Source organism: Meriones unguiculatus, chromosome 11, assembly GCF_030254825.1.
Source record: "Meriones unguiculatus strain TT.TT164.6M chromosome 11, Bangor_MerUng_6.1, whole genome shotgun sequence".
In the NCBI taxonomy this organism is placed as follows: Eukaryota; Metazoa; Chordata; class Mammalia; order Rodentia; family Muridae; genus Meriones; species Meriones unguiculatus.
Genome location: NC_083359.1, coordinates 105473806 through 105501618, shown reverse-complemented (window position 1 = coordinate 105501618; position 27813 = coordinate 105473806). Strand labels below are relative to the sequence as shown.

Genomic DNA, 27813 nt, shown 5'->3' with positions numbered 1-27813 from the left:
GTGTATGATTTGTGTATATATGTTCTTTACATGTGTGTCGAGGTCAGAGGAGGATATTGGGTGTTTGTTCTATCACACCCTCCCTTCTTCCCTTGAGATGGGATAGTATAGGCTGAAGCTACTGCCTCTCCTCCTAGCTCCACTCCCCTGTCGCACAGGGGTTGCAGATCTGTGCAAGCACACCCAGCTTTTTACATGGGTGCTAGGGACTGAACTCTGGTCCTGATGCTTCTAAACAGTGACTCTCACTTCTCTGAGTCCCCTCCTCCCTGGCCTTGAGCAGATGGCACGTTAGCGATCTCACTCCTTTAACCTCTCATTTTAAGTCCTTTGTGGATTGTCCCTGAAAGTCACACCTAGGACATTTTATCTTATTCATTTCACTTTCACTGTGCACGCACTGTATTGTGGGAAGACCAGTGCTTGGAAGAGGAGCAGAGGTCTCAGGCAGAGAGGGATAAGGTCCTGCCCACCCTTGGGCTACACAGCACAGGTGGCTCCCCTCCTGTTGCCGAGACAGTGGACAAGTCCTCTCTCAGATGGTATGCTGTCTCTGCTGCTGCTGCTGCTGCTGCTGTCATCCTTTTAGGATGTGGGATTTATTACTGAGTATGATTTGTGGGGTGTATGAGAGCGCAGTGATGCCCTAAGGGGTGCAAGGCCCACCACTCGTCTGAGGGATCAAGGTTCTCTCAGGGACATGTTTGACCCCACAGCCACCTGTGGTCTCTTCTTAGCTACTGTGTGTCTTCAGATTCCTCTGCATCACAGTTGGTAAGGCCTCACCTCACTTCTTTGAGATGTGGGTCTTTTGGCAGCCTGGGAACTTGAAGGTAGCTTTATGCACGGCCTCAGCCGCATGTTCCTTATTCTGCGGCTTGGAGCTGTGTTTGGACAGGATGACCTGGCCTGTGTGAATCCTGGCCACAGCCCTGGGGCTTCCCTAAGGCACCCTGCATGCCTTACATACTTGCCATTAAGATCAGAGATCTGAATATCCACCAGAAAACTGTCTCCGAGATCTGGTAGAACGACCTGTATAGGCAACAGGCCTCACATGCTCTCAAAGAGGCTGCTGGTCCCGGCCATTGTGCACAGGACCCCTCTGAGGAAGGGAACCTGACTGGCTTAATTGAATGCAGAATCTTTATTCTTTCTGATGTTGCAGTTTTATTACCCTGCCTTCAAGTAGTGCACAATCTACTTGTGGAGCTAGACTTGTGAAAGAACTGATGTACACAAAACAGATATATATATATATGTATATTAACGCTTAATGGATTTATACACACAGCACAATGTGAACATACAGGGAAGGAGGGCTGGCAGATAAAACCAGCTGTAAGAGAAAGTGTCCCTAACACTCAGAGAGCCTGGTGCCTGCCTGAGCAGGGATCAGCCACAGCCTCAAAGGAAAGGACAGCCAGTTCAGCAGCCATGGGGGAAGCAACACCTATGACGCCAGCAAACCTTTCCCCACCCCACACTGGGGCTCACGACATCAGCAGCCTCCGAATCCCACCGGGACCCAGTGCTTTGCAAGACTGTGGGTATGGTACCTTTGAGTCATGTCTCTTTCAATACAACGGCAATCAATAAAAATCCCCAGTAAAATGTGGTTAACCACAAGGACATCCCTCCCCTCCCCCACCCCCATGTCAGCAACTCTCTGATTCATTCAGTCCTGTGCTCCTTGCTTTAATATACTCCATCTACACTGGGAAGTGCTCACCCTTCTTCAAGTACAGAATAAAAGTCCTACTCTTCTCTGCCCACCCTCCCCTTCTCCTAGGACCCCTGGGAAGCTGGGGTGGGTGGGTGGCTGTAGCTAGGGATAACAGGATAGAAAAGATGCAGTCTGCAGTATCTGAAGGTGTCACTAAATCAAAAATGCCTTCTCGTTAACCGACGCTGCTCTGGCCTCTTCTCCACTGGTCACCGCCTCCTCTCTTTAGTTCATTCGGAATGCATTTGGTTTTGTTATCGTTTCCTTACCTGTCAGGGAATAAACTGTGATTACCTGAGGAGGGATGGGTGAGGCAGAAAGGAAGGTGAGGAGAGGAGAGCCATGGAAAGGCCTTCACCTGTTTCTCTTTTGTGTGCCTTTTGAGTTGTTGCCGCCCTCCTGGGAAGTCCCTTCGCAGCCTTTCGAGCCCAGAGGGATGACTGCTGGCAGAGTCCAGTTGTCTCTCAGCAGTCCCTGAAGTGTGACCTCCTGCCACCTGCCCTGGACAGATAGCTGCACTGGTACCTGACACTGTAAAAGCAGAGAAGGGATGCAGTGCTTCAGCCTTGAGAGATGGCTGCTTCCTCCTTCCCTCCCCCCTTCTTCCCTCTCTCCCTCCCTTTTCCTCCCTCCCCTTCTTTCCCTCCCTCTCTTCTTTCCTCCTCAGTGCCCTTTGTCAATGTTCCTAGCTCTTCCTCAAAGGCTTTTATTTTAAGCTATTGGGGTTGATATCCAGAGGGCAAGCAGAGCTCCACTGAAAGGCCTCCCTTTTCCAAGCATGTGTGTCTGAGAGGAGCCCAGCCGCTCTGACATCTGAGCTGGGGAAGACTGGGGAGCTCACAGGCGATAGCAGTTACCCCTCGCGTTCATTTGACAGACGGTCTAGAAAAGCCCCATTGCATCTATAGCTCTTCCTTAAGGAACCAGTTCCCCTCTGCTGAGAACCCGCTGTGTCCATTTTGTCCACCCTTGGTGCTAAACGCAGTGATCAAAATACATAGGGGTGCTTCCTGTGGCCAGTGCTTCGGAGATTTTGTTTCGTTTGATCCTGGCGGTCATAAGATTTGTATTTTCTTAATTTCTCTTTTGAAGAAACTAAGACAGAGAGAGACTAAAGATGATTAAGTGGCAGAACCATGATATCCACCCACCAAAGATGCCACTGCCACTTACTCCCATTAAGGAGAAGCTCAAGTCCATGACCAGCTATGTCACCCATGGCTTCAGTGTCATTAATGGGTCAGACCTTAAACCCTGGGAAGAAAATGGACTAGGTCTGAATATTTGAAGAAGGAGATTCCCCTCTGGAAATAGATTCCATCTGACCTAAAATTTCGAATCAAAATGCACCAAATATGCTAGGCTCTCAGACTGAAAGGAGGCAGTCATATGAGAAGCTCTCGTTAGAGGACTTAAAAAACAAAAAAACAAAAAAGCTAAAGTCCTTTAATTAGTGAATTGTACAAATGTTTATAAGCTGGAAGATTTCAGTATCTTCACTTGAATTGCACAAAGTGGACAGATGTAGTTGGCCCCAGGCTGCAGAGTGTGTGTGTCTGGTGCCAAGACACTGCTGAGCTCCGCCTGAGATGCCGGGCATTCCAGGCCTGTTACCTTGTAAGTGTAATAGTTAACAGATTTTTTTTTTTCTTTCCTGAGATGAATCGCAGAGATGGAATAGGACAGGGGCTGGCTGGACTGCTGGACATGGGGCTTCCGTGATCAGAAGGCTATCTGAGTGAGGGAAGGTAAACAGAGATTTGCCACAGACAAAGCCTTTGCGGACAATTCAGCATCTAGAAGGGGATGACAGAGGCGAACCACTTTGGGTTCCTCATGCACCGGGCACGTGAAGTGTTCAGTGTTTTGCTTTGTTGCTTCTATGTTCTCCTCATCATCTAGAGGAGTAGACACTGCTAAATCCTCCTCTATACACGGAGAAAGTGTGGCTGAGTCACAGGTGTGGCCCACTGTTAACCCTGTGCTGTCCTAAGCTTCCTATATGTTAGCATAGCTGGTATAGGGCCAGCAATGCTAATAACTAATGCATCAAGCAGAGCTAACCGGGCCCAGGAACCCCGTGTCTTCCATTGTTTTCCTTTCTTTAGCCTCCCCATCTGCCCTAGGAGTTAGAGTTTACTATCTTACATTCCTGGAAACTGAGGGAAAGGTTAAGTCATTTGCCAAGGGCCACACGGTGTATGGATGGTAGAGCCAGGGGTAGAACCCCGATTGCTGAATCCCAAACCTTAAATCTCTTTACCTTAACATGCAGCATCTTCATTCGTCATCAGGGAAAAGATCACAGACAAACCCTGGAAGTCTGGGCCTGCTGGGCTCTCTGTGACGATCCTGAAGAGAGTAGGTTCAAGAGCCAGCAAGATGGCCCAGGGGGTAAAAGCTTGTGCTCCAAGCTTGCTCACCTGAGATCCATCCCCAGACCCACACAGGTGCAGGAAAGTGAGAGCAACTCCTGACATGCGCACTCTGTGGCAGACACAGGCACATGCACATTCTCACTCACATACACACACTTACACACAATGCATACACATAAAATATATATTTTTTTAATTTAAAGGGATCATGGGATTGAGACACCTGTTTTAAAAGCTTATATTGACCACTGTGTCTGTAACAGCTGCCAAGTGAGATCTTGTAGGTAGGCGTGTGTATGTGTGTGCCTGCATGTGCATGTACATGGGTACATAAACATGCAGAGGGACATCTGGGACTAGGGCAGAACTGTATTTCTAATTGAAGAATCCCAGTAGGTAGCAGAGAAGTACACATGCCTTGTTCCCTGGTAACTCTCGCCCCTTTATCTGATGAGTGAGGGTTAAGGAGACACCACGCAGGTCGGGATGCCATTATTATCTTTAACTCATCCACAAAATAAACCCCAAATTCACTTTGAAGTGCTTTCGTGAAAATGCAGCCTTCGTGTTGGGCAAGGTTCGAGTGAGCTCCCCCACCCCCTGCAGGGGCAGGGCTGTCTTCCAAGGCAGCTGGAAATACAAACAGGAGGGCCTCCTTCCCCAGGCCCCTTCCAGAAGCCCTTACTCAGCTACTGGTCCTTTCGCCTTGGAAGAGTCTGCTTCGGTTGAATCTCACCCCAAAAGCACTATTTTTAGCTAGAGGTGGAAAATTCTGGAAGTAAAGGTGTGAAGTGCAGCTTTTGGGGGAGTGTTGTCCATGGAAGAGCAGTCATCCCTAGCGTGGATGAGAGGTGCTCCAAGACACACATTTAGGCACAGCAGGGGCGTATTCACAAAGGTACTTGTTGGCGCACCACTGACTCGGTGACTGGTTCTGAGTACCCGCTGGCACGGCTTTAGAGGAGCAGGGAGTCAGGGCTTTTCTTGTGGACTATCCGGGTTTTCTCCGATGGCCTCACAGTGCTACTGTCCTGTGAGCATTTGGGACGTGGGGACCAAACTCAAAGGATGATTTTCTGCAATTGGAAAGGTAAAGTGAGCAGCTTGCAATGATCCAGCTACCCTTTGGGTGGAAGACAGCTTCTGAAAACCATCACTCCCCATTCCTAGCGCAAGGATGAGGTCATCCCTAGGCGCCACATGTGTTTTTATCTCTTCTGAGAGTGTTCCTCCGCATCACTGGACTGAATGGCACAGAGTGTGCTCTTTCTCCTTTACCTCTCAACTTTAGAAAGCAGGAGTCTGTGACACTGAGGGGTTTGTTACTTCTCCAAGCCGGCTGCACGAATGGGCCATGTGCTGGCAGATTCTGAAATCGCTACCACGCAGCCGGCCGTGGAAGAGGTGTTTTTAAGTGACTCTGCGATGGCCCCAAAGGCAAGGTAGCAAGCAAAGTGCGGATCTCTCGAAATCACTTTCCTATTGCAATCTGCATTAAGACACAGACAAGGACAATTTGAACTGCCCTACTGTGCATGCAGAAAGCATTGCTGTGGGTTTTCCCATCGGGAAAGGCGCTGGCAGAAAAGTGCCTCATTGTGACACTCGCAGTCGTTGTGTGGTGACCTCCGTGTTCAAGTTTTCTGCTCTTGTACTCCTGTCCACACCATGGAGTTTACCTTCTGTGAAAACTCTGGGGTTATTTTAATAGTTCTATAGAAATGAGATATGCTGAAAGTTTATTTAAAGGTTATTTATACCACATAAAGCACTTCCCTCACTCCCCTTCCAGAACATCTTGAGTCATTAAAAAGAAGAAAAGGAAGGGCTGGGGTGTGGCTCAGTGGTAGAGCTCTTGCCCAGCATAGGCAAAGCCCCGAGATGAACCCTAGCACCAGGGGAAGGTGGAAAGGGGGGAGTGGAGAGTAGCATTAAATATCATAAATACTTTGAATGCTTTAAGCATTGTGTTTGTGTCTTGTTCTTAATGAACTTTTTTCATAATTCATTGTTGTACAGGACAGGAGGTTCTTTTCTTTCATACACAATTAAGTCAAGTAGCTGTGTGTATTGAATTAGATTCAGAACAATGAGGAAGACACAGCAGGCTCATGGGATATTTGAAAGTAAGAGAAATGCAAGCATGTTAAGTGCACTCTCTTTCTGTAAAGTTTTTTTTTTAACATTTAATTACGTGTGTACATGTGGCTCTGTGGAGTTGAGGACAGTGCTCGTGGAGGCCAGAAGTGGGAGTCAGACCCCTTGAGCTAGAGTTCCAGGTGGTTGTGAGCTGTCAGATGTGGGTACTGGGAGCTCAGATCTTTTAGAACAGCAAGCACTCTTGACCTCTAAGGCCCTTCCTCTTCTGTTGAGAGAAACATTTTTGGGTAATAAATTCTGCCTGACTCTTGAAATGAGGGCCTGAAGGTGCTATAAACCGTCTGCTCTGGCTTCAGCGCCTACCACCCGTGTGGTCTCTCATAGGTTCAGTTCAGGCAGGGTGGTGCTGTGCTGTTAGCTAAGATTTTGGAACCAGAAAAACCCATGACAGGAAAGGAAAGAGGGTAAGTAAAGGTTCCCACCAAAGGTTGCTGTTTCAGAGGCTGAGAGGATGTGGTAGCAGGACAGAGAAAAGGGTGAACTCCTGGCCTTTTGCCGTGGTTGAAATGGAGTCCTGCAGGTCACCACGTGGCTCACTCTCCTAAGCTAACAGAACTGCCCCACTCTCCTAAACCTCATCTGCAAAATGGCAGTGAAAAAAGATTGGCCTGGAGGAGTCCTTATAGGCAGTACAGAGGTCATGAGGTCAGACACAGCTACTGTGATTGGCTCGTGACCTACTGAGCCTGGCCTCCCAAGAACTGACCTAACAGTTATTTAATTCATCTAACTTCAAAGTTTGTGGACAGTTCACACCTACTGTCAGTTCTGACCATCAAAGGGTGGAAGGTGAAACTCAAATCTCTTAAGAACCATGGTGAGCATGAACTTGAGGATGACCTCTGGGGAGGATCCACGAAATTAGGGTTTGAGAGTGGACTGCAGGTGCTTGAGAGGTCACCAGGGACTGCTCTGCACCCCCAGTTCCACCGGCATCCCTAGACCCAGTGACAGAGTGATGTTATCTCTCCCCCGAGAGGAGATGGGGTTACATACTGAAGCCTGAGTGAGCCCTTCCCAGACTGAGGCAGATGCGGTGAGTGGGAAGAAGGCACCTTCAAGTTCAAGAACTGCCTTTCACTCTTTGTCTTCTCATTGGTGCTGTGTGGTGGCTGTCTCTGGACCTCATCCGCCATATCTGCAGGCTGGAAGTGAAGCTCAAAAGTCACTTAGGAGCCAGACGATTAGATAAGAACATATAATCAGATGTTCATTGCTTGAGGATTGCATCTAGGGCTGCAGGCACCATGCAGTCTTATTCGTCATGAATTAGCTCCGGCTACTTCCTTTCATGAGAATGGTCATATTTGGGTCTGGCTAGAGCCCTAGGAAGTGACCCCTAGTTCACAAGCACAAGGCTGAGTCTTCTTCAAAGTTGCATGGCTCCAGGGGTCAGTAGGAATTCCTCCTAAGAAACAGAAGTCCTTGGTCAAAATCCTTGATCCCTTAGCCAGGAGACCTAGAAGACTTTCCACGCAGTGTTTAACATCCACACGTCAGAACCAAGACTGAAGTCCTTCGCTGAGCTTCAGCTCCGTATAGGAAGTGACAATAGTCTTGGCTAGAGGGGCCTGCTGAGGGAACAGCAATGTGGGCCTCACGTCATCTCCTTCAAAACTAAATTTGCTTTTCAGAAGCTCTGTTTTACACTGTGATGCTACCTGGATCATTTCCTGTCTTTTTCTATTTGAGGGAAATTGACTGTTGGAGCAATTAAAACTAGCCCAGACTACTGTGTCACAGTACAGCATGTACTGTCATCCAGTTCTCTCCTTGAATCTCATCACAGGAGGCACTGGCTGCTCCCAGGGGTGGCTGTGGCCTCTTCTGTGCCTCGCCCTGTTAGAATGGCTTCTTCCTGTACTAAGCTTGGGTTGATCTTGGATTTCTTTTCTTTTACACTCCCATTCCTTTAAGGACTGCCGAGCAGATCTTTATAGGCAGACACAGGAAAAGTAGAAGACTATGGGCTTGGAGTCAAGTAGACTTGGGTCGCTGTTGTCGGCCAGTCTTCTGTTTCAGCTTCATTCAGTTGCACCGTGGCTTTCCTGCTGGTAAACTCCAGTTCTCATTTAACAGAAGGGTGGGGATGAGAAACTGTGTGGCCCACAGTCTGCACTATGCATTGGCATTCCTATGCGATCGCCATGTGACGCTCATATGTTACAAAGGAGATGAGTGTGCCCCCGAAAGCACTCGGTCAGTTGTGTTCACATGTGGTAAGTGCTGGTGGTAATTTCATTTGTTGCAAGTTTCCTTATATACCTAGCTTTTGGGGCGAGGGGAGGGGTGGTCTAATCAGTCATTAGTCTTTTATAAAAACAAAACAAAAATGTTTATTATATTTACCCTTTGTCTCTCTGGTGTATGTGTGTGCATGCACACATGTGCACTTACAGGTTCACATGCCACAGTGCACACATGCAGGGCAGAGGACATCTTGAAAGAGTTGCTTCTCTCATGCCTTGTGGGCCCTGAGGGTCAGACAGATCACCAGGCCTAGCCAGTACCCTCACAGGTTGAGCCGTGTCACCCATCCACATCAATGACTTTTTGCACCCATAGAGCGGGTGGTCTCCTAAGACTTGGCCTACTGTGTCAGGCTCAGCTCTGCCACAGGTTCCTGACCCAAGAGTTCCAAGTGGTGGAGCAGGGTGGCCCCAAAAGCCATGCCTCTTTGATGGGCGACTGAGGCAGAGAAAATAATGGCCGCTCTCCACAAGTGCTCCCGTATTGCCACTGCCTGGAGACTGGTGACCTCTCCTGCAGTCCTTTATAGGAAAGACTTATTGGCTTCATCTCAGAGCAGATATAACTCTCCTCTTTTGCTCCCAAAATAGCATTAATAATATGACTTCACATTTACTGAGCATTTGCTATGCTCACATTTATTGCCTCTTGGCATCTTATGGTAGTTCTTAGCAGTGAGTACAGTTAGGTTTTGGTTTAAAGCTACATCATCATTTTCTACCCCTGACTCAAGTCTGTCTGGTGCAGCTCGGGGAAGAGCCTTTGGCTTCCATTCTGCCATGTGGTCATGTTAAAAAGTTTCGGGGGGACATGGGGTTTCTACGCTGGACTGCTGCTTCTTAGTGGGCCTCCCCACCTGCCTCAGAAGCCACGCTTCTTCCAGGAACACCCGTGCCCTCATGTGTCCATGGACTGAGGGGATGCTTTACAAAGCTCGAGCTAGATTCAAACAGCTAATGGCGGTGCTTGGGAAAGTAAACAGTCCTGCCAAATTCAAAATGACAAGGGAGGGAGAGGTGTTGCTGCTGCACGTTATCTGTTATCTTTTCACACCACTGCAAACACCTGAAGAGGACTCCAGTATTCCAGGTGACAAACGCTGCCGAAACAAGGGATAGGTGAGTGTGCTTGCAAAGAGCCAGAACTCCTCCCTCTGTGTGGTGAGCATAGGCTGGACACTCAAGGGTGGACAGAACCCCTCTTCTGTGAAGGGTCTCTAGGAGAAGTGTGGCAGCTGTGTTGGAAGGGATATGGTGTGCTTAGCGTAGGGGAGAGAGCCCAGTATAAGGGTGGCAGCAGAGTGGAGAAGAGGTGACAGAATGCTCATGCATCTGGAAAGGTAGTTTAGGGCCACAGGGTACACAGACAAGCATGTGATGAAACTGTGTGTCTGAGAATTTTCAATGCATTTAGACGCCACCTGTTCATTAGAGATCAAGAGAGGAAAGGGTGATTAAACTGGGAGGGAGCTTGCTCCGTTTTGTCATATGCTCGCTGGAATGGTCTGTGAAGATGTATGCACTGCGCAGTCTTGTTCAGTAAAAGTGAATTTTAGCGCAGCAATAACACATTGCCTCTCTTTATCATTTTGAGTTTAGCAAAACAGCACTTTCAACATGCATGGTCACATTTGGCTGTGGCTAGATCCATGTAAGGGGATCCCAGGTTCATAGGTACAATGAGGTTACAGGTTTATCCCTAAAGTAACATGACTAAGGAGGTAGGTAGGAATTCCTCCTAAGACGCAGCAGTTCTGCATAGAAACCTTTTTTCCTATTGGCCGTGAGACTTGGAAGATTTTCACTGAAGGGCTTAATACAGTCATATCAGAACTGTGAGCTGCAGCAGACAGCCTTGAGTCAGAGCACAGAATGACAGTGGCCTTGGCCAGTGAGAGCCTGCTGAAGGAGCCTCCTTCCAGACAAGCCTGGCCTACAGCCAGGGAGTACTTGCCAGTCTGAACATCAAAGGTAGCCAGGCCTCTCCCAGCCACACTTGGTAGTCTTGCCCCAAATCTTCTTAGCTGAGTGGGAATTGATTTATGTGCTGTGGCATCATGGTGCCCGTGACAGTCTTTGTCCTCATCATCCTCTGAAGGCCTCTTCCACATGGCACACTTAAGATTCCTACACAGCCCAGGGGTCACCGTACAAGATCTGTTCATGCATGACTTTTTCACTTTCTTTTACTCTCACAACATACTTTGGTTGAAGCCTGGAGACATACAGTCACCTCTGTGTTGGCCTTCTTTATTATAATTGCTTCATAAGAATGCTGTTAGGATTCCATCCGGACCAGACAGATATTTCGGATGCTGCACGTGCCATAGACATTCGTGTCTCTCTGACCAACTGTCGTTAGACTGGATGGATATAAATACAAGTAGATACTGAGACAATGCATCGATGTCCTTTGAAGGAATGTGTGCTGGAAACAGAGACCCTATACACGCCAGAGAGGTGGCTGTGGTATCAAACACTGTAGAATTACCGCAGGACCATAGAAAAGTCACATTGATTTCTAAGAGCTCTGAACTGCCTTCCTAAAATAGAGTAAGGTCACATAGAGTTGTGTGGTTTTCAAAGAAAAAGTCAGAGGTCAAGTGGCAGTTTCTTTTGTTTCTGTGTTTTGAATGTGTGTGTGTGTGTGTGTGTGTGTGTGTGTGTGTATGCATGTGTACGTGAATGCAAGTCTGTATGGAAGGCAGAAGCTGACGTTTTGTGTCTCCTCAGTTGCTCTCTTCCCTACTCGCTGAGGCAGGGTTTCTCACTGAACCTGGACTTTCTGATTGGGCCAGTCTGGCTATCCAGTTGGCCTCAGGCATGCCTTGTCTCTGTGTCACAATTTACCCAGTAGCTTTTATGTGAGTTTTGAAGATCCAAACTCCAGTCCTCATGTTTGTGCAGTGACTACTTAATCTACTGAGCCATCTCTTGAGCCCCAGCTGGGAATTGTAAAAGTCTGGGCCGTATCAGCTGCCTGCCTTATACCACCTGAGCACTTGCTGGAAAGGAAGTCACAGTTGACCTGTACCTAGAGGGGAATTTAGGAAGCACAGTAAATGTCAGGATGGCCATGGATTGTTTTGAGTACTAGAAACCGATTTTGTCCAGGAGTGTGATGATCGTTTTGACACATGTACTATTTTGGCCATTACTATAGCTACTTGTGGGCCAGGTTCTCCTGGTCCAAAAGAGCAGGTACATCTTCACCCCTGTTGAATCACAGGGAGTCCAGCACGCATGCTCTCTCTTTCCTTCCTTCTTTCTCCTTCTGATCCTCCTTCTTCCTTCTTTCTGCCTCATTCTCACTTCCATGCCATTCCCAATGTACTGAAGAGGGAAGGCCATTGTGTACTGTCAGCTGCTGGCAACAGAAGCCTGATCATCCTCCAGCACGCTCCCTTCAGATGCTGTCACCCTCAGGCTGCTGTGCGCTTGGAGGAGGCTGCTGTACTCCACACTGAGAAGAGCTGTTTGCAATAACAACCAGGAGAAGGAATCCTCTCAGGACTGGCTCAAGGGCAGCGTGTGTGTTTGAGTGTTGCTCTCTCTTTTCAAGCTGGAATATGATGGAGGTTTCAGAAGTGGCCTCCTTAGGCTGTTGCATTTAGAGTGCATGCCGCAGGGTATCAGGGTATCCTGTGGCTCCACTGGCTGCTTTGTATTTCACAAGACAAGCTAGACGTGAGCTCCAGAGTTGTCTTAGACACTGTTTTGTTACTGAAAAGAGGCACTGTGGCTAAGGCATTTAATCAGGGGCTGGCTTACAGTTTCCACTGTCATCATGGAGGGAGCAGGCAGCAGATGTGGTGCTGGAGCAGTAGCTGAGAGCTACATCCTGACTGCAGGCAGGGGGTGGGGGTGGGAGCAGAGACAGAGAGACTGGGCCTGGCTTGGGCCTTTGAAACCTCATAGCCTACCCCACGTGACACAATTCTCCAACAAGACCACGCCTCCTAATCCTTCTACTCTTGTTGCAGAGTTCTTCTCTCATTCAAATATATGAGCCAATGGGGGTCATTCTTATTCAGGCCACCCCCGCGATCAAAAAGGCCAGCACACTAGGAAGTCCAGGGAGTCATTTCAATCAAACCATCTGGGCTCTCTCTGGACTATGGTTTCCTCAACACCAAGAGGAGATACCACTTGCTACCTGGTTTGCAGAGTTACCAGACTCATATATATGAAGAAAGATGGAGGAGCTCTATGTATGGAAAGCCCCAGGAAGACCCAAGGGGCTGTGGTTGGCATTCACCAGTACCCTATGGCTTAAGTATTTGAGAGGGAGGATTAATTTCCTTTTGTGTTTTGTTTAACACGTATTGTATATACTAAGAGATGGTTGCCTGGTGTTGGAGCTGGGTGGTAGGATGGAAACATGACAGGTTCAGCCAGCCTGATCTCCCGAGCCTTTGTCCACAAGCATCTCGGCTGGGAGAGTGAAGGGGGTTTGCAGTGGTGGCACAGCACATGTATGAGTCTGTTTCCCTGGCCACACCGTCAGAGAGACTTCCCCGGTGTTAAGGGCACTACAGATCAGGGGTATTCACACATGGCTCTAGTCCAAGCTGGCCAGGGCAGGCCAGTGCATTCAGGGCAGAACACATGAGTGCCATGCAGTGTACCAATCAGCCAGGGGACATAGATTCTGAATTAATTGACCTGGAGGCAGCTGAGATGCCCTGTTTTTTATGTAGACATCAGGGAACCTTTCTGACATGTTGTTCAATCTTTAAAAGGGCTCAGATGAGGCCGCTGTGACATGACAGGAGGTGCTATTTTCTAAGACATAACACACACCCCTTGACACGAGGAGAGATCCTCCTGACTTCAGGGTCTAGGGGAACAAGCAGAGGAACTGTCATTTGTGTGAGTTCCTCTGTGCCACTGCTGTTGTGTTTGGAAGTGTTCACACTCCATTGTGGTGCTCGGGAAATCCTATCTGCTTTCACCCCAACACGGTGGTCAAATAATGGCCTGTCTTCTGCAAAACTGTTTTTTTCAAAGATGATTTGGTAAGCAGTGCTAGGACACATAGGAGAGCAGCTGGTGAGATTAAGTAGTCAATTGATGCTATTCCATTTTCCCAGCTGCCTATGAGGAGCCAGGGCTGAGGGGGCTTCTGAAGCCCCCTGAGTTTTGACCCAACCTCAGCCTCAGAATTGTCTCCGAGCTTTCTAAAGCAAGCAATGAGTTAACTCTCAAGTTTACCCAAAAAGGAAGCTCACTGTTTAAGAATTCTTTTTTCCATTCTTAAAATCACAGTGCCATCTAGGTTTGCTGATATCGCAAGTAAATTGGGACTAGCCGGATTAACTCCTTGGACTCCCCAGGGGTTGTTTTTGTTCAGCTTTCTTTGCCAGTACCCCTCAGAGTGGATTAAAATGTGGACGGTCTATGGCCTCTATACACACATAATGAGATGTGGGCTCAGCTGTAGGGCTTGCTCTCACCTAGCTCAGTTATGAAAGCAGCACATTAAACATTTGGCAGGGCTTTGCCAAGGGCTGCCTCTGCAGTGAAGACTCGAGAGGTAAAGGCTCGCTTTTTCCCCCTCTTATAAATGGTGGCTCGACTTGAACGCTGCTCAGTGCCCAAATGAACAGGATTCTTAAAATAAGCCTCGCACCCTGGCCGTGCTCCAGAGTTCCTTCACGGTATGGTTCATCTGGATTCCTGTAATTCCTATATGCTCCCATATCTTAATTGCGCATAGCTGTGTCGCCAGTACAAACAGGATGAGGGACCAGTGCACACCTTGTGCAAGTACCCGCCAGCCCCAAGAAGCTCCATCCTGGAAAGCCCGAGTGTTTTCTGTAAAGTACCGAGTGGCTGTCTACTGCAATGCCAGTGTAGATATGAGGGAACTCAGCTATCCTTCCGAGCGGGTCAGACGCGTCACCATCTTCACGGTGCAGATGGAGAGCTGCTGTTTAGCATGAAGAAACGCTCTATACTAGCCGTTCAGCCTTTGACCGATATGCGTTTTTGAAGCGAGTCTCTGAGTGCTGGCTAGCGTTAGGTGTGCGGGGATAAAGTGGATTCCAGGACTTTCCTCAGCCCTGCCCTATTGGCTGTTTTCAGTAGGGGCACAGCTGGCCTGCTGTTGTTCTTTAAAGCGTGTCCCCACTGGGTAAAACGGAAGCCTCATCACACTGGCGGCACAGTTTCCAGTCGGCTGTGCCGTGTGGAGAGCTGAGGAGCGCAGCTCACAGAGCCTGGAAAAGGAGGGAGTTGTGTGGATTGCAGTCTGCATCCACTTCGACAAATGTTCAACGTTCTGTTTCCTACCTGTGACCGTAGGTTCTCAATTTAGGTTACCTGTCCCCTGAGACGTCATTTAAGGAACCGATGCACATTGCTATCAGGGCGTTCTACTGCAAAACCATCGTCAGCAAATTACACACACAGAATAATGATAAATGGTGTCCACGGGGATGCCTTAGGGTATCGCTGTAGGATAAAGGTGTTTTGGCCAGGTGTGCTGGCCCCACCTTTAATTCCAGCCCTGTGAAGCAGAGCTCTGTGGGTTCCAAGCCAGCCTGATCTACATAGCAGGTTTCAGACTAGCCAGAGATTCCTCGTGAGACCCTGTCTAAAAAAAAAAAAAAAAAAAAAAAAAAGGCTATAAATTAGTTCTCATGGATGAGTCAAGACTCATATTTTATTATGTACTTGAAATGCATAGAATTGTAGTGTACGTAGAAAACTAAAAATAAAATAAAATATCCACAATATGAGAGATAGGTGTTTTTGTTTTTTGTTTTGTTGTTGTTTTATAAAGGTGCGTGCGAGTTCAAGTTCAGAGCAGCTAAGAGTTCTCTCTGGTGCGTCTTTGATTAAGTCCAGGCTTAAAGGAATAATTTTAAGATGGAATCAAAGAGAAGAACCAGAAATAATGAATATGAAAACCAATGAAAGGAAATAGGGTTTATTTGCATAGAAAACAGATAATGAAGAGAAGATGTGAAAACTGGCTTTGGGAGTTTCAAGCAGTGCTGAGGGGAATCGGAAGCCCTTTAAATGATAGACCTGGTCCTCTCCTGGAGCCCCAACTTGGCCCTTGATGGAGAAGGTTTGTACACTGGGAGCTTTCAGAGGCAGCATTGTGCTGAGTCTGAGTTCTAACGTTCTGTCCTTGACAGTCGGAGAGGTCAGATGCCACCGGTTCTCTTGGCAAACAGCTTGCAGCTCTAGCGGGGTGTGCCCTGCCACTTACCAACCTCAGCTTTAAGGCACAACAGTAGATCAGCACAGTGCCTCCGAGTGACTAAGTGACTGCCTTCCAAAAAGAAAAAAAAAATGCCATAAGCAAGAAGCATACAGAAAACATGAAGACCACACACACTGCTGTTTGTTTAGTTTCCTCAACTTGGTACTAACTAGGATCATCAGTAAAGAGGGAGCCTCAACTGAGAAAGTGCTGTCTGGTTGGCCTCTAGGCAAGTCTGAGGCAAGTTCTCTGCTGACGTAGGCAGGAGCAGCTCACTATGAGCAGTGTCACCCCTGGGCAGGTGGTCCTGGGAGCTGAGCAGGAGCCTGAGGAGCAAGCCAGTGAGCAGCGATCCTCCATGCCTCTGCTTCGGTTCCTGCCCTGCTTTCCTGCCCCGACTTCCCTTCACAGTGGGTTGGGACCTGGGAGCTGTAAGCTGAACTAAAACTTTTCTTCCTTAGGTTGCTTTTGGTCGTGGTGTTTTATCATAGCAATAGAAAGCAAACTAGCAAATAACCAGCAAACCTGGCTGCTGGGTGATTTTTATTGGTTTGTTTGCTCGTTCGCTTTTAAGATTTGGGCACATAATATTTTCAGCCTACTAAGGAGCTGCTCCCCCTGTGGTGTGTTAACGCACGGCTGTAGGAAGGATGATGGTGTGGTGGGTTACAGCCTCTTCAGATAGATACCTTAGGTGATTCAAAAAGGTGACAGGTTTGGTTTGTCTCCTGGGCATCAGAGAACAAAATGCACAGCTGTTTTGCTCTTTCTTTCTTTCTTTCTTTCTTTCTTTCTTTCTTTCTTTCTTCCTTCCTTCCTTCCTTCCTTCCATCCTTTCTTCCTTTCTTCCTTCCTTCCTTCCTTCCTTCCTTCCTTCCTTTCTTTCTTTCTTTCTTTCTTTCTCTCTCTCTCTCTTTCTTTCTTTCTTCTTCTCCTTCCTTCCTTCCTTCCTTCCTTCCTTCCTTTCTTCCTTCCTTCCTTCCTCTCTCTCTCTCTCTCTCTCTCTCTCCTCTCTTTGTATGTGTGGGTGTTTTGCACACACGTGTGTGCACTACAATCGTGCAGTGCCCATGGAGGTCAGAAGAGGACATCAGATCCCCAGGAACTGGAATTGCACTCAGTTGTGAGCCTCCACGTGGGTGCTGGGAACTGAACCCAGGTCCTTTGCAAGAGCAGCCAGCACTCTTCACTCTTGACGTATCTCTTCAGCTCCCTAAAACATGGTTTAAAGAGAACAAAAAGAGGAGAGAAAGAGAATGGAGCAGAAGAGAGAGGAGAAAGGGAGAGGGATAGAGAGTAAAAGGGAGGGGAGAGGAAGGAAGGTGAGGAAAGGAGGGAAGAAGAAAGAAAGAGAGAGGTAGATGAAGGAAGAAATAAGGAAGGAGGAAAGGAAGGAAAATAAACATGTTATAAAGAATGAGATTGTACCATATAAAACTGTTTCCAAACATGTGATTCTGAACTGAACAGTTGTAGCCTGTGCATGTAGTCTTAGCACTTGGGAGGTTGAGGCAGAAGGATCACAAGTTCAAAGCCAGCCTGGGCTACATAGCTAGATCCTAGCTGAAAAGCAAGCAAACAAAAAGGAGCTTCCCCCCAAAGCCAGTGCAACCTGCTCCTGGAAGGCCATGAGGTCACTGTCACTGTTCCAATGTGGGTCCAGCCATGATCTTTCCATAATTATCTTCTCCGAATTGCTTAAGTTAGCCAGTAGCCTTTTGCAGACACAGTTGGCCTGCTTTTCAGTACCCACAGCTTTTACTGTGAACTCAGAAACTCCCCAGCCAGCCTAGAGGTGGCTGAGAAACCTGGAACTGTAAGTGAAATGGGTGTCTCCAAAGAGGTGGGGTTTTACGGGGGTAATGGAAACTCTGGGATAGAAAGTAGAAACTCCACGTCTGTCACAGTTCAAGAAAACCAAATACCATGGGCCAGCACCACTGTTATTTCACTTTTTTTTTTCCAGCATGTAAGAAGGGGCCCAAACACTCCTGCTGACAGTATGCAGGGTCTCAAATAGCAGTCTGATGAAGGCCAAGTCACACAAGCTGATGCTGGCACAATTAGGCTCCCCACGGCCAGCAGCATGTCAAGCCTGACACAGTCCCCCCTCTTGGAGCCTCCACTGTAAATTGCAGATGCTGTGGTGCCCTGTTACATTTAATAGGTGGGATGGCCGGAGAGAAAATCAGAAACCACGGCCGATGTGCTGTTTATTCCTCAGTCGTTTTGTGTTAAATTGCTGTGACTTGAATGTCAGCAGTGTTGGGATGTGGTAGTGAAACTGAATCTATATCCAGTGTGCCAAGACAAATTTCAGAAAACCCCAAAACACAATTGTCTTGGTTTCTTGCTGGCTGCGCCTATGCACACACAAAGGGGAGCTGATTTATTGCCCTCCCACTGTTGGGTGGGTTGGTTGTCTTGTTGAATTCTGGGGGCTGTCTAATAAACCCCCAAACTAGTTCCCTGCACACTGAGGATGTCAGGAATGAGGGACCGTTACACTCATTCAGTGTGTCACAAGTCCCTACCAATCACTGCTAAGCTTCAGGGTGGTGGAGTCTGTCATGGGAAAGGAAACCCGAAGTCTCTTCTGCTCATTGGAAGATTCCAGCAGAGCAGTACGTAGACGCTGCTAGGGTTGGAAGTCTGAAAGACTGTGAGCTTAGACTTAGTGACGTCCCTCTTATTAGGGACAGTCCCCGTGCACAGCCTCAGCCTCCCCACCCCCCAAGCAGGGAGAGGTCTATTAGGGAGCGAAGATGTATATCTTCGCTGGTACCAAGCTCTCTCAAGCTGACCTTTAGTGAAAGGGACCAAACTTCTGTGTGCTAATTTTGCAGCAGCCCATCAAAAGACCCCGTTGGGACTTCCACCTGGGTGGTGTCCATGCAGTCCACACTGGGAGGCTGTTTTCACCCGAGGCAGAGGGTGTGGAAGCAAAGTGAATGTTCCATCTCACCTTGACGTTAGCTAAAGCTGTTTCACTTTCCTCGCCCTTTGTTTCCTTGCCTCTGAAGTGGTATAATTTCTCTGCAGGGAGTGCAGTATGATCAGTTCCTTCTTTTTGTGAAGAGGGTGGGGGGATGGGTACGTTTTATTCATCCCTAGCTAGTTCATGAACTGAGGAGCTGGAAGAAAAGGCTGGCCAAACCTGACATGATCAGGCCAGCATAGTCTATGGCAGAAGTTCTCAAAGTGGCTCTGAAAAGAATTTCCTCCCATTCAACCAGTAGGTCTAGGATAAAGACAAAGGCCTCAGGTTGGGTGAACACTCTGTCACAGTGGGATTCAGAAACATTGTGGAAGCCGTTAACCTGAGAACAGTGTGGAGGGCCACCAGATTTAATACACCAGATGTCTGCAACTACATGAATTCTTCTGAAAGCACCGGAGCTTATTATCTTGGAAGGCGGGTGGGTGCACGTACTTTCTGTGATCTGTGTAATGTCTGCTTAAAGCTCCGATGTTCCTTTGTGCTTCTGTTTCTATTTGTGACTTTTTTTTCTTCTGTTCTCTATTTCAGCGTTTCCAAAAATCTAAGTTACTCAAGAATCACCCAGGAAATGTACCAAATGTCTCCTGCTGTCCTCACTCTTCAAGAGAGGTAGCGGGAAGACCCACAGCACAGGGCTTTGATTCTAATGTGTGGTGCTCCCCAGTTAGGGACTCCATTCAGACAGAGCAGCTCCTTGCTTAACGTGAGGTGCTCCCCACTTAGGGGCCTCTAGTCAGGTAGAGCAGATTCTTGCTTACACTGCAGAAAAGAATTTCAAGACGGGTCAAAATTTAGTGAAGTAAGCAAGTTTCTTAAGACAAGATAAAGGCTGTACACACTGCAGGTTTAAGGACAGACTTTTCAAGAGAGGAAGGCTTAAGGAAAGGATTGCACACAACCAAGATATGCAAGCTGGCTTCTTGAAAGACTCACTCTTAGCTGTCGCTACAATGACTGAATATAGAATTCCATGTTTTAAGTCCCATCGCTCAAAGAGAGTAATTTCCAACAAAATTTAAAGATTACATGGTTTAAAAGTTAACTAAAAATATGTGAGCTGGTTTACATATTTATCTTATCTCAAAGAATTTCCTTTGGCAGATGATAGTGTAAACTGGTTTTATGAGGTGTGTTGTTTAGGTTTAATGGAAGGAGAATGTTTGACAGTTAAACTAGAGGCCACAAACATTCTGGCTTAAATAAGAGATTGTTTTGAACATCTCTGTTAGAGATGCCTTTGCAAGCTATTTCAATTTTATCAATTGGGCAGAAGTTTTTTAACACTCTATCAAGAGGAAACACAAACTAGGTCCCCGTGACGGTTGTTTTTCCCTTCCCATGTACTTCTGATTTTCCTTGCCTTGGGAGTCCTATCCCCACTCTAGTCAGAAGGAACCTGCATTGCCTTGGAAGCCTCTTATGGCTTTTAGGAAGGAGTCTAGCTTGGATCTGAGGCGCAGGTAGGTTATAAGGACCACAGGAAGGAGAACACATAAAACCTGCCCAGAGCTCTAGAGCTACCCACACCATCTATGTCTCACTTTGACTCACTGACCTTTCTTGCTTATGTTGGAAGTTCCCCAAGGACAGAGACTACTGTTGGGTCCCCCTTAGGTAACCGTTGCCGCTGAACACCAAGACTTTCTCCTGGTCCTAATGAGCTTGTGCAGCATCACTGGCTGAACTAGCAAGGAACTGATCAGTGTGCTAGCCAGTGTGCTAGCAGGTTGTATCTCGGGGCAGGGGACATTTTCTCAGGGCTGGTGCATAATACACTCCCCTCCCCAAGTGACTGGCACTTATCTCAGGTCCCAGCTTGAGCCTGCTACTGTGGACGCAGAACCTCACTTTGAGAACCAATGTTTTAGCAAATACAGCAAAGGCCTGTAGATCCTTGGCCTGAGAATTCGACAGGCCACATGTCTCTTTCCTGTGGTGTAACCAACTGAATGAAGAAATAAACACTGGATGAGTGGAAGCCTTCCCTGGCTTAAGGGCTGAGCTCTGGACATCTAGGGTACTTCTTACAGATTCTGTTTCTTTGTTCTTTGTCAGAACACATATGTAAGAACTTTCTCCAGTTTTGTTTCTTTGGTTTGTTTTTGTTTTTGGGTTTTTTGTTTGTTTGTTTGGCTAGTTGGTTGCTTTGGTTTGTTTTTTCCAAACAGTAGCCCTGGCTGTCCTGGAACTCTCTGTGTAGACCAGACTGGTTTTGAACTCAGAGACCCACCTGCCTCTGCCTCTTTAGTGCTGGGATTAAAGACATGTGTTAGTGCTGCCTGGCTTTGTTTGTTTGCTTTTTTTTTTTTTTTTTTTTTTTTTGTCTCTCTATATCCCTGGTCAGCTTAGAATAGTTGATGTACAGGCTAGGCTGGCTTCCCACCCAGGACAATCTTCCCACCTCAGCTTCCAAAATGCTGACATTATGAGTGTGTGCCTCTATACCTGACTCCTTTTGTTTTTTTGGGTTTTTTTTCTATTTTTCCTGTCATACAATCTTTATCTTTGTTTGTTTGTTTGTTTGTTTGTTTTTTGAGACCTCATTTGAGCATTATGGGGGAAGGTGCCACTGCTCTGTATGGAGACATTTGGCAGGAAGATGGAATTGTCTCGTCACCCTTTAGAGTGGCCAAGACTTTCAGTAAGACGAGGGGAAGGTGGTGAGAACTGTGAATAACTCTGCTTACTAAGTCCTCCCCACACAGGGGACAGGAATTGGAGCACACAGAGCCCTTTATACAGTGCCCTGGGACACGCAGCTGTTTTTGTTCGTTCTCTTTGCCTCTAATGAATTCTGTCAGGCAGCAAGAGAGCTTCCCTCCCGGGCACATTCACAAAGGCCCAATGGCCCCTTGGCAGCTTTGCAAGGGACCTGAGTAGAGATTTGTGCAAGATCCAGGGCTCCAACTTCCCTTCTGTTTTCTCATGTAATCCTGACAGCACCATTCAGTATCTACTTGCCTGGGTGAGGAGATGAAGAGACAGGCTCAGAAAAGCTGGAGCATGTTGCTACTGCATTCAGCCAAGGCCTGCTTGATTTGGTATTAGAACTGAGATTCCCCAGTGAGATCTCTCCTGTCCTGAGCTCTCCTTGTTCTTTGTGGCTGCAGCAGGGCCAGGTATGCAACAGACAGGACCTTTCTTCAAAGAAAAACCATGGGCTCTCTTATGCAAACAGTCAGAAAAAGAGCGGCTGTAGAAAATTCTAGAACAGCTGGGGAAATAGCTCAGCTGTGGAGCGATTACATAAGAGGCACAAGGCCCTGGATTAGATCCCTAGTACCACTAGGAAGGAAGCACAGGAAGGAAGGAAGGGAGGAAGGAAGGAAGGAAGGAAGGGAGGGAGGGAGGGAGGGAAGGGAGGGAGGGAGGAAGGAAGGAAGGGAGGAAGGGAGGAAGGGAGGAAGGGAGGAAGGAAGGATGGAAGGGAGGAAGGGAGGGAAGGAGGGAGGAAGGAAGGAAGGAAGGAAGGAGGGAAGGAAGGAAGGAAGGAAGGGAGGGAGGAAGGAAGGAAGGAGGGAAGGAAGGAGGGAAGGGAGGAAGGAAGGGAGGAAGGAAGGAAGGAGGGAAGGGAGGAAGGAAGACCATAGTATGTACAACTTTGCTGTGCTTTGTAGTTTCTCTCTCTGTCTTTCTGTATCTGACTCTCTCTCTCTCTCTCTCTCTGCCTCCCTATCTTTCTATGCTTCTCTATCTCTCTGCCTCTTTTCCTCTTTCTTTCTCTGTCTCTCTTGTCTCTATATGTCTCTCTCACTCACTCTCTCTGCCCTGTGCCTATGTGGGCCATTTGATAAAATGTTCTTTTGAGAGTGTGTTAGGTGTTATTTCACAGAGAGATCCTCACAGGCACCCAAGGTGCCCTTTAACTCGGAGTTTTCAGCTTACCTGTTGCTAGAGTCTCTCTGACTCCAGCTGCCAGTAATATTAGCAAGCCAGCACATTCTTCTCCGTAAATCGGTTGCTCTATGCCATGATATTATAAACTCCATAGTGGCCTGTGCTTGGTACCTAGAGCGGGCTGGGGACATGTTCCCAGTGAATGTTCCTCTGAACATACCATGGCACTGCCAGCAAGGGATATGGCAGTTGCCACCACAAAATGACTTGGGCTGTGTTCCTGACCCCAACTCTTCTAGGTGTAGAGGATAACAGTGGTCACTATGTGGTCTAAGAACAATGAAGAGACTGGGGCCACCAGAGAGCAAATAGAGGCAGAGACTTCTGGAAGAAGAGGTCAGTGCAAGGGCTGAGGTTCCAAGCCTCATACCCATTATCCTATAGGACTTCACATACAAAACATGAATATAAAAGTTAAGATTTCAAGATGCCACCATAGAGCACTCAAGTCAGGGTTAGGGTTAGGGCTAGATCCTTTCTGAGTATGAGGACCCTGTGTATCTGCTCTGGGTTATGAAGAAGTAAAGAGCTGTAAATAAAGACACCTGGGCCGGAAGTGCTTATGAAGAATACAATATATACAACAAATGAGTTATTTGGAACAGACTCAAGTCAGTATGTAATGTTTATGAAGTAGTATGTGATTGATTAAATACTACATTTAGCGTTTTGTATACAGTTACTTTGCAAATTACTGAGCAGTTAAATCCCTGTTCCGCTTTTCTCCAATTCCCCAAATTTGATTTAGCAAAGATGTATACCCACAGAAGGTGAGGGGGAGACAACCACTCAGTCCACGACACATGGAGTCATTGGTGCACACGATTTTCTCTGAGTGCAAGGCATTCCAAGTGGGAAGACTTGGGGAGAGTTACCGAGTCTGAGGCTGGTCTGAAAGCCAAAGGGGTTGCAGGAAAATCAGTTTGCTTGAGTTGAAAAAGTGGGTCAGAAACGGAGCGGGAGGAGTGGCTCAGGCTGAGTGTGGGCAGCTGGCGGGGTTCAAGCAGGAGTAGCTGGCTACCTGACAGGAGCATGGAAACTAGGATTGAAATTACAGAGGATTACAGCAAGAACCCATCCCTGAGCAAGGAGTGAGTTCTTGGAGGAAGCAGGGGAAAATGCTCCTTCCTTCAAGGCTAAGTGGGTGGACCTGGGCTACACAAGCCATTAACCCCTACCCTGCTGCTCTGGGACCCTTGGCTGAGCGGGTGAGCTTGCCTTGCTCTGTTTCTGGCTTGTGGCAAACTGACCCATTTTGTTCAGCGCAGTTTTCGGCAACACTTTCCCCTAAATGAGAGGAGGGTTGGCAGGTTGCTCAAGTCCCCCATCCAGGCCTCGGAACTTGTGATCTGTAAGCAAGTGACAGAAGGGGACAGCTGGGGCGCTCCTTGCAGGGTCAGCAGCTTTCATTGAATTCTTTTGTCATCTCCTCCTCCAGGCTTGTTTGCCTCACTGCATTCCAAAACCTGACCAGGGGCATCGGCTGGGCCTACTCGGCTCTCCTGCCATCTTGAGCATTAACTGCTTTTAGTTACAAAACAGGAACCTAAATGCTGATTGATTTTATCAGGCAGTTGAAATGTAAGCTGTCTAAATGGTTCTCTGAGCCAGCAGAGAGGACTGTTTGCTTGAGCTGGAGGGAGCCTAACAGAGGGACCGCACTTAGCATCAAGCTGCTCTTGTAAATATTTGCAGATGCCCCTTCAGAGCTCAAAAGCCTGGGACAGGATCATTTGGAGATTTGCTTAGAAGAAGTAGAAACAAAATTGACCTCGTGGTCTGAGGCAGCCGTAAAAAGGAAATGCGTGTGTATGGGCAGGAGACCAGAAAGGGGAAAAAAATTGTTCAAAGTTTAATAAACACAAAAGAGAATAAAAATAAATCTGGAAAGCACTTATTTACAAACTTGATAAAGGAGAAGATTGTGGCAGACGGGTGTGAAAGATGGCAGTCTGTGCCAGTAGAATGGGTCCAGAGGGGCTCCACGGAAAGAAAAAGGGGAAATGAAGGAGATGTTCACGCTGGCTGCTGACAGGAAGCACACCACTGGTCTTGCTCTTCCAGGATGAGCTTTCAAAGGATGTTTGAAGCCCCTGCTGTCTAACATAGAGGATAAGCAAAGTGTGGCCATGACTCCTGTGGAAGGTTCTGGCCAAGAGGGTGTGGGAGGCCAGAGAGCCTGGCCTGAGCTCTGCCAGGGCAACCGACCTGGTTTCTGCTGTGCTGCTTAGTGACTGCCGGGATGGGGGTGTTCCAAGCAGAGAAAGGTCAGTGTCATCTCTGCAGCCCCCTTCTGGAATTGCTATGCTAGGGGACTCCAAGGGCTCTCCAGTTGTTCTGAACGCTTCCCACCATCTGTTCAACGGAGGCCATCACGGTGTCTCCGTGAATACTTTCTTTTCTCCAAAATCTGCTTGCTTTGGACCAGTGGGGCTGTTTGTTTGTTTGTTTGTTTCTCAGAATTCTGGCTTGCCAGCCTACAAAGCCTGAATTCATAGGGCAATTGACTTGGAATTCCTTGAGCCTGCTTTGCAGAGTCTCAGGGATATGGGGAGAGATAAGGTGAGGCACCCATGATTGAAAAGCTGCAGAGATCCCAAGGAAGAGGAAACTTACTTTGGTTGTTCCTGCCTTCACACTCCAGCATAATTGTCAAGGCACAGATTTCTCAGGAAATGAGGGGAATTTATATTTATTTTAAGATCAGCAAGATGGCTTGTTTAATAAGTTAGTGTTCCCAATAGCCAGATATCTGACTCTTTCACAACTCCCATTGATGATCAACTACACAAACAAAATTTCTTTGGTGAAATCCTTCTATTCAGAACCCTGCCCTGAGTATGCGGTGGTAGGGGCTGGCGGGGGGGGGAGGGGAGGGAGACATTCCTGGCACATAGTCCCCACTTTCCAGATTTTTAAATTTTTACAGGAGAAAAAAAATATACAAGAGAAACATAACTATGAGTGATCATGTTCTTGTGCAAAGGGCAAGAAGAGCTTCTAGGTTAGATGGAACATTCTGGAACAGGGAAGGTAAATTCACAGGAAAAAAATGTGGAAGATTGTAAAAATATACTTAAAAGCCAATGAACTACCGGCCCAGTGTTGGTGCTTAATAAATGGTGGAATTGAAATCAGAGAGGCAGGGTAACCTGCTTGGGTCTTAGGGTAATGTCACCGTCAGTCAAAGGCCATGACAGTTGCTAGAAAATGAGAAGATTCTAAGCAACACATGTTCTTGAAACTGCTGTGGAACTCCACAGATGAGTCTACTACAAGGCTCCAAAGGGAAGGAATTGGTGCTGTACGCTTCCTCCTCCATGACTAGAATCACCTTCCACCCACTGATTGTTACATGTCTCCCCCTCCCCCTGCCAAACTGAAGGCCGCATCAGGTGCGGGTAGTTTGTGAGTCTACTTCTGTTTTATTCAGATTTTCTTATCATAACTTGGTCGTATGTGTGAAAACCCAGACTTTTAAAGTAAAAAAAAAAAAAAAAAAAGACCCAGTCCATGAGCCTGAATAAGAGTGGAATATCTGGATGCCAAACTTTCAAGGAAAAAAACACATGGGGGAAAAAGCCTTGCCATTTAGGAGCTATTTTCTTGGCATATCTGATTAAAGTGTATGCAAGCCCGACAGCTCTCTCCAGCCATCAACTGTCATGAACTTGTTCCAGTTCGTAACCATCTAGGCTTTTCCACTGGTCTGTCAGCCTTCAAAAGACTGGGTTAACTGCTTGCATTCAGACGTGGTTAGAAATGGTTTGCTAATCGTTCTTAATCTGCTTCTCCTGGAACTAAACACACAGGCTGATTTTAGTTTGTTCCTGGTTAAATTGTTAATGGTATTAAATTGGCCATTGGAAACCAAACTCTGTAGACATTTCCCTCATGGTTCCTTGGGACTCCTCTAGCACTGTGGTCTTTCTTGAGAGCATGAAGGATTTCATCTTTTTCAACGTTGCCCTAACCTTTTACAGATGCCATCCCGCCCACTTTCTACAGACCGTACTTCAGAATCGTCCGCTTCGATGTCTCCCCGATGGAGAAGAATGCTTCTAATCTGGTGAAGGCGGAGTTCAGAGTGTTTCGCTTGCAGAACCCCAAAGCCAGAGTGGCTGAACAACGGATTGAGCTCTACCAGGTAGCCTTTGTCGGGATTGTGTTCTGGTGAAACTTGTTCTCCCATTAGGATTTTTTTCTCTTCACCTGCATGATATGAGTCCTTCTTTGTTGCTACTCTTACCAAAACAGCTGGTCTCTCATCTCTCAGCAGGGAAGAGACAGGGAATGGAGTGCCAACATTGACACCCTTCCTTGGCCACGTGAAGGACTGGGGTGTCCACCTTGGGAGACGTTAGTCCATAGGTCAGGCCTGTCATCTGGAAAGCCAGATGGCACAGCCAGACCTCACCCCAAGCAGGGCACCTGGATGGGTCTTCTCCTTTCTCCCTTGCTTCCCTCTGTCCTTCTTCACCATTCCTCCTCATCTCCTATTCGCTCTAACCCACCTCATCTCTGATTTCACCGGTTCCCTCTCCGACAGCTGATCCTTCAGCGTACTGCCCTCTAGCCCACACGTGGGCATGCTGCTCTGTCATGCCAGCTGCCCTGACGTCTGCCCTCTCCTCTTGCCAGCCGAGCAGCTGGGTGGCTGTTTAAAGCACAGAATGAAGAACAGTGTCCCTGAAATTTCAGACACAGACTCTGAATGGAGTGACTCAGTGAAACATGTAGGCTGAGGCTAGAGTCACGTTGGAGCTATGAGAGATGCAGACTCGCATTCCCTTCCCACTCTATTTTAAGGAGGTCCTCAGGTAATCTGTATGCACCTGGAAGCCATTCTTTAAAGCTCTGAATCTGGTGAGGAAGGCAGATATATGTGCAAACAACTTTCATGTCATTATGTCCTGTGAACAGCATGTGTGGGTACAGACGGCAGAGCCTGGGAACTCTCAGTAAGGAGTCAGTGCTCAGATGAGGCTTCCAAACCATCTTTAAGTGTATTAAAACAAGGTGAGGGGTCATTCTGAGCAGAAGCACCAGTGTGGAGATTTTGGATGCATTTATTTATTTTGGCAGTGTTGGGAATCAGGCTCAGTGCCTATGTTTGTTGGGCAAGCACTCTGCCATGGAGCTAAACTAAGTTAGCTCCCAACCACAGGCTCTAGGCGGGCTTATTG

At 47.5% G+C, this 27813-nt stretch overlaps 1 protein-coding gene and 1 non-coding gene across 4 annotated transcripts in view; one reads left to right on the top strand and one right to left on the bottom strand.

The window, feature by feature from the left end:
• Tgfb2 (transforming growth factor beta 2) overlaps window positions 1–27813 on the top strand; it is an 81335-nt gene that overhangs the window by 28393 nt on the left and 25129 nt on the right. For all 3 annotated transcript variants that reach the window (XM_021638232.2, XM_021638231.2, XM_060364890.1), the window contains one exon: window positions 26611–26774. In XM_021638232.2, coding sequence (XP_021493907.1) covers window positions 26611–26774 — 164 coding nt within the window. The remainder of the gene's footprint in view (window positions 1–26610; window positions 26775–27813) is intronic.
• On the bottom strand, window positions 1008–1142 carry LOC132646566 (small nucleolar RNA SNORA70). Its single transcript, XR_009584832.1, has one exon. It is a non-coding gene; the product is annotated as a small nucleolar RNA SNORA70 (small nucleolar RNA).